Here is a 5,759-nt window from a genome sequence, read left to right on the forward strand (position 1 = left end):
GCGCTCCGCACTTCCGGCGCTTCTGCCCCTCGCCCTGGACAGAGGGTGCGGCGGGCCCCTGAGGTGGGAGTCGTCTTCCCTCTTTGGCGAATACAGACGCAGGAGCAAAGTTGTTCCAGGTTGTGGGCTGGGGGAGGCGTGTGGCTGACACAGGAACAGGAGCTTTGTAAGTTTGTAAGACCCTGATTGTTAGATACATACAAGCGGCTTGTTCCTAGAGAATTTTGGTCACGTTACAAATTGGTCGTCTCCTTGGTTTTGAAATGCAGTTGGACATGCTTCGTCTTGGGAAAGCCGGCATCTGGGAACTTCACGCGTACGGAGCCTCTTCGTGTTATCCCCCATGTAACTGGGCTGAATGAGATACAGCCGTTTGAAAAATTTAATCCAGGGGGACTTTTTGGAGAATGAACTCGAATGAGGTGAGGAGGACAGAAATGTGAGAAGAGACTATGTGTTAAAAAAAAAAAATCTACCCTCGAGCAAATCACTGCTTGATAGTAGCCTTGTCGATGGCCGCTTGTGTTGTGGGGTCATGCCTGGAAGATTCTGTGCAATGATCATCGCTACTACAGGGTTCTAACTCTGTAGGAATACCTTTTTGAATTGGAAACGTCTTTCCATATGTTATCATAAGCTAAGAATGGCCAAGGAAAACTGGCGTCTTCTGACTGTGAGTGAGTGAGAGAGAAAAAGAGAGAGGAAAAAAAAGTTAACAAAAATTGGAGTGATTTCTGGGCTACTAACCTTAATGTTTTTTGTTCTTTTTTTTTTTTTTTTTTTTAATTTTGACTCCTCATTGTGATCAATGAGAAATTTCAAACTATAGACAGATTCTTGGTATTATAAATATACCCTAGTTGGAGTAGTTGCAAAGATCCATGGTATAAAATCTGAACATACAGGCTAGAGGAAAAGGATGGGTTTATAGACAAGAAACTTAGTTCAGAATATGAGACAGGAGTTACTTAATGTTTGTGACTGATTAAATTGTAAAGCCAAACCTACATCTGGTTTGAAATACAAATAGTAACTAATTTATCATTCCTAACGTCATCAGAAATCTTCATTGGTTTGGTAATAAAAGAACAAAAGCAAGAAAATTGAGTTCTTATTTGGACTCTGCTATAAAACATTATGCACATTATTTTGTTATCTAAAGGTCCTTATCTATAAAGTGGGTGTGGTACAGCCTTATAAAATGAGTGAAATTATTGTCAAGGGGTAAATAAGCCTAAATCTATGTAAATACCTTAAGAGTCAAAAAAGTCATTGAAAAAATGTGTTTTTTTAAATTTTTTTTTTGTCTTTTGCTGTTTTATTCTCATAATCCTAGAAGTTTCTGAGATACTATTGCTGATTCTGTTCTGCCACAAAAAACAGTATGGTGGTTCACCTTCCTTTATTATTTCCAACATTGTTATATGATTGTACAAATCCTGGAAAACATAAGAATAACAGAAAATAAAAATTCATGGTCATCTATCCAAAGAAAATGTCAGTAAATGTTTTGATGTATTTTATTCTTTTTTCAATATTTCTTCCTCTATAATTTTATTTCCTTTTAGTAACATAATTCACACACACATATCCTTACTTTCTAAAACTGCAGAGTTGTTTATTTTGAACATAATTTTAAATATGAAATTAATATTTAATTGTGTGATAAGAGTAGAATTTACTTAATTAAATTAAAAAAATTTTAAAGATTTTATTTATTTATTTGACAGACAGAGATCATAAGTAGGCAGAGAAGCAGGCAGAGAGAGAGGAGGAAGCAGGCTCCCTGCTGAGCAGAGAGCCAGATGTGGGACTCGATCCCAGGACCCTGGGATCATGACCTGAGGAGAAGGCAGAGGCTTTAACCCACTGAGCCACCCAGGCACCCCTACTTAATTAAATTTTTAGGTAATTTTCAAACTAGTCTTGTTGTAGGTAATGTTAAAATTTACTTATTTGTGTTCTTCTGCATTTGCTTTAACTGATTTTTTTAAATTGTTATTAAATACAGTAGTTTTTAATATAATTTAATCCAGGGAGACTTTGAGAATGAGCTCAATGGAGGTCAGGTTGACAGAAATGAGGGAAGAGAAAAAGCATTTTACAAATCCACACTTCTGCGAATCATACTTGATGATACCTGATGATGAAACACGTTACCTAATTTGTTAAGCAGTTTGTGAATTCTGTCTTCAGATCCTCCAACTACTTACCATTCGGACCTTACTTTTTTCTTACCAGATTTTAAGATTTGCATATCTTGTCCTTTACGTTTACTACGAATAAAATGTTTATACATTTTCTCTTTGCTTATTGCTTATTCGAGAAGTTTTTCTCAATTGTAGCTGAGAATTGCTTCCCTGTCTCACAAGTACCAGGCATTGGATCATTAATTTAAAATAACTGTTTTGAAAGCAAAGCAATTACCCATCTTTTTCTCCCTCCTGAACTCTGGTTAGCCAGAGCTTTTTCTTTCTCTGTTAATGACTAAGTAATGAAGACTTTTTGGGCAGTTTATTTCTTTTCTTTCTTTTTTTTTTTTTTTTTGCTATTGTTGGCAGTAATTACATTACTGGAATGTAAACAATCAGAATACATGAGGCTCAGTTTTACTTTAATTCCTAATATAGTTTTCATAGTAAATGGAACATAATCATGTATAATTTAAATATAGTTTTCATATTAATGGCATATGATCAGGTTTTTTTTAATGAATAGTTCATATGTAAATGCCGTGTGGATTTTTAAATGTTGTACCTATTCACAGTTACTTTATAATATTTTACTATTTCAGCAAAGCAGTATGCTTGCAGTATCTATGGGACAGTATGCCAGCTTCCTTTTTCTGGAAATTAAGGTATGCTGACATTGTTTTGTCTGCTGTGTTGTATCCCCTTAATAAATCATCATCCAGATTATCAAAGAGTTATGGATGTTATTTGTAGTCAGGTGATTATAGAAATTGAGGAAATACAGGAAAGTTAAAAGAATGAAAGACAAGAAAGATTTTACAGCCTCTTTTGATATCGTGCTGTAGTTCTTTTCCTTCTTTTTAAAAAATGGTATACTTAATCATTCTCATTTTTGGACAGAATCATTGTTTCTAGTTTCCAGATATTGGAATATAATATTTAAAAATTAAAAATATTTTTTAGGAAATTCTTCTAAATGAATCATATCCCCCTTTGCCTTCTTGTGCAGAAAACAGAAAGCATGGTTTTACCTTTTGTTGCTAAGTCTGTGTAATCATGAACAAATTATGATCCTACAGCAATGCCCTCAGTAGTCATTGAAATATGTAGACTTGCTTACCTTTCACACAAGGAGGATATCTGTTTCTAAGCATGTTTATGTGGATGTGTTTGAATTTTAACATTGAAATATTACATATATACATATATTTCTCCTGAAATATATCATTTTGTTCCTTCCAACATACATCAAAATATTAATTTCTGGTCCTTCGGCTAGTAGGGATCTGGGGTCATTATCCATAAATTTGATATTTCCGATCTCTAAAATCTTTTTATATGCAGAAAAAAATAGAGTTTCTTATCTATTACTGCTTTCCTTAATACTTCATAATTGGTAGTGGTATCTGTCTGTGTGCAAATACATCACTCATGTCTTAAGATAATGCAGGTCATTATTCTTGTTGGTGCCAAACTTAATCAGATAATCTGAGCTTTGCTTTTTAGAGATGAAATATTACATTGGCCATAGGACATTAACAAGAAAAACAGTGCAGCTGTAGACTGAAATGCCTCTGATAACTTGATTTTTGAATGTATTATGCTAATACTGCCAAACAGATGTTATAGCTTTGTGGCTGTTTTATTTGAGCTGCTGGAGAAAACATTGAGGATGGTTTTTAAATCAATAAAGCATATAATAGTAATGATAAGAGAATGTCCATTCTGGTAACTTTTAAGTGATATTCCCATTGGCAATGTCTATTTTGGGGTATCTGTCAGGAGGCTATTTTTACTTTTAAGTTAACCAACAAAGGTTCTTTCTCATCCCAACAAAGAGCTGGATATGATTTTTATTCTTTGAAAATCTCCAGGGTCAATGATACAAAGGTTTGGGCATTTCACAAATTATTACACACATTTGGTAAAATCAATTCTCACTTAGTTTAGTGTTAAGAAGGAAAGTTTTGCTTTGGGCACATCTAATGACCTTCCCACTGTAGATAAAGATGGCTAATCTGTATGCAGGATATAATTGGATAAAAGGATTCAGAATCTTGAACCCCCTCATTATGACTTTGTTTTGTAGATCCTAAGACTCTAGTTGCTTCAACAAAGTGTCACGTTTTCTCAGGTGGCTGATAGTGTAAAATCACTCCATACATTTGCTGTTTGGTTGGTTGGTTAGTTTTTTGGTTTGATCCTTTCTTATTGTTGTAGTTGTTTTTAAATACTTTTGCCCTGTGATTTCATACAGGGCATTTAAATTTTTACATGTGACATTGATTTCATAGTGATGGTAGTGACTTACTTATTTTATATGTATACATTTCTCAAGCAGTTACTAAATGATTAAATAGTATAATTAGTGAGAGAAAGTGAGACATTACAAACAGTTTTCGGATTTCTTACATTGTCATCTTGAAATGCTCCTTACAATAAAATATCAGTTTAGGCAGGAGGAAACGTGAAACTAAAAATAGCTTTTGGGGCACCTGCCCAAGGGGAACTGGGACGGAGATGGTGGCCCATGAGGCTCAGTTGCAGAGTGCCTCAGTGGCAGGGGTGGGTCTTGCACCAGCAGGGCAGCCTGGGCTTCAGCCTCCCTCGGGTTCCCAGGAAGTGAACTGGCTGCCAACATGGGAGCAGCAGCCCTAGCGGGGGCGGAGGCTCTGGTGTGTCAGTTGCCTCAGGGGAGGCCAGGCAGCCCGGGTGGCTGGAGGGGGTCTGCTGCCCAAGAATGGGAATTCTCCTCACCAGGATATGGAGACTCTTCAATCACCAGGAGCACAGAGTTATCATTGCTGGGCTGGATAATGCAGGGAAAACTACCATCCTTTACCAGTTTTCTATGAATGAACTTGTACATACATCACCTACAACAGGAAGTAACATAGAAGAAATAGTGATTAATAATACACATTTTCTAATGTGGGATATTGGTGGCCAAGAATCTCTTTCAAACACTTACTATACTAACACAGAGTTTGTAATAGTTGCTGTGGACAGTACAGACAGAGAAAGGATTTCTGTAACTAGAGAAGAGGTAACTATTCTGTAACTAGAGATTTCTGTAACTAGCCCACGAGGACCTATGGAAAGCTGGATCGCTGATTTTTGCTAATAAACAAGATGTTAAAGAATGCATGACTGTAGCAGAAATCTCCCAGTCTTTGAAACTAACTTCTATTAAAGATCACCAGTGGCATATCCAGGCATGCTGTGCTCTTACTGGTGAGGGATTGTGCCAAGTACTTGAATGGATGATGTCATGATTTAAGATTAGATGATCTCTACTGACCTCTCCTCATAGACTTTGTATAAACAAAGTGCTGGACTTTACCTGAAAGCTGCAAAAATTAATGGTTTAGATAAATTTATAATAAACTGATTTAAATTTTTTCTAAAATTAAGAAATTTTAAGAAAATTTAAGAAAAAAATTAAGACCACTTATTTGAAAACAAAGATGAAGTCTCACTTTCTAATCTGCTTTCTCATTAGTTTCTTCCAAAGCAAGGTCTTCGAAGCTGTGATTGCTGTTTTTCTCATAATGAATCCTCTCAGGA

At 35.7% G+C, this 5,759-nt stretch overlaps 1 protein-coding gene across 1 annotated transcript; it reads left to right on the top strand.

The window, feature by feature from the left end:
• The first annotated feature begins 4,915 nt into the window (after window positions 1-4,915).
• Window positions 4,916-5,467, top strand: LOC101686693 (ADP-ribosylation factor-like protein 5A). Its single transcript, XM_045089513.1, is given in 2 exon segments — window positions 4,916-5,241; window positions 5,243-5,467. Coding segments are annotated over 2 exon segments (534 nt in total). The 5' UTR covers window positions 4,916-4,932.
• The last annotated feature ends 292 nt before the right edge of the window (window positions 5,468-5,759 follow it).

This window comes from Mustela putorius, unplaced genomic scaffold, assembly GCF_011764305.1.
Source record: "Mustela putorius furo isolate JIRA1106 unplaced genomic scaffold, ASM1176430v1.1 tig00003845_pilon_pilon_pilon, whole genome shotgun sequence".
Lineage (NCBI taxonomy): Eukaryota > Metazoa > Chordata > Mammalia > Carnivora > Mustelidae > Mustela > Mustela putorius.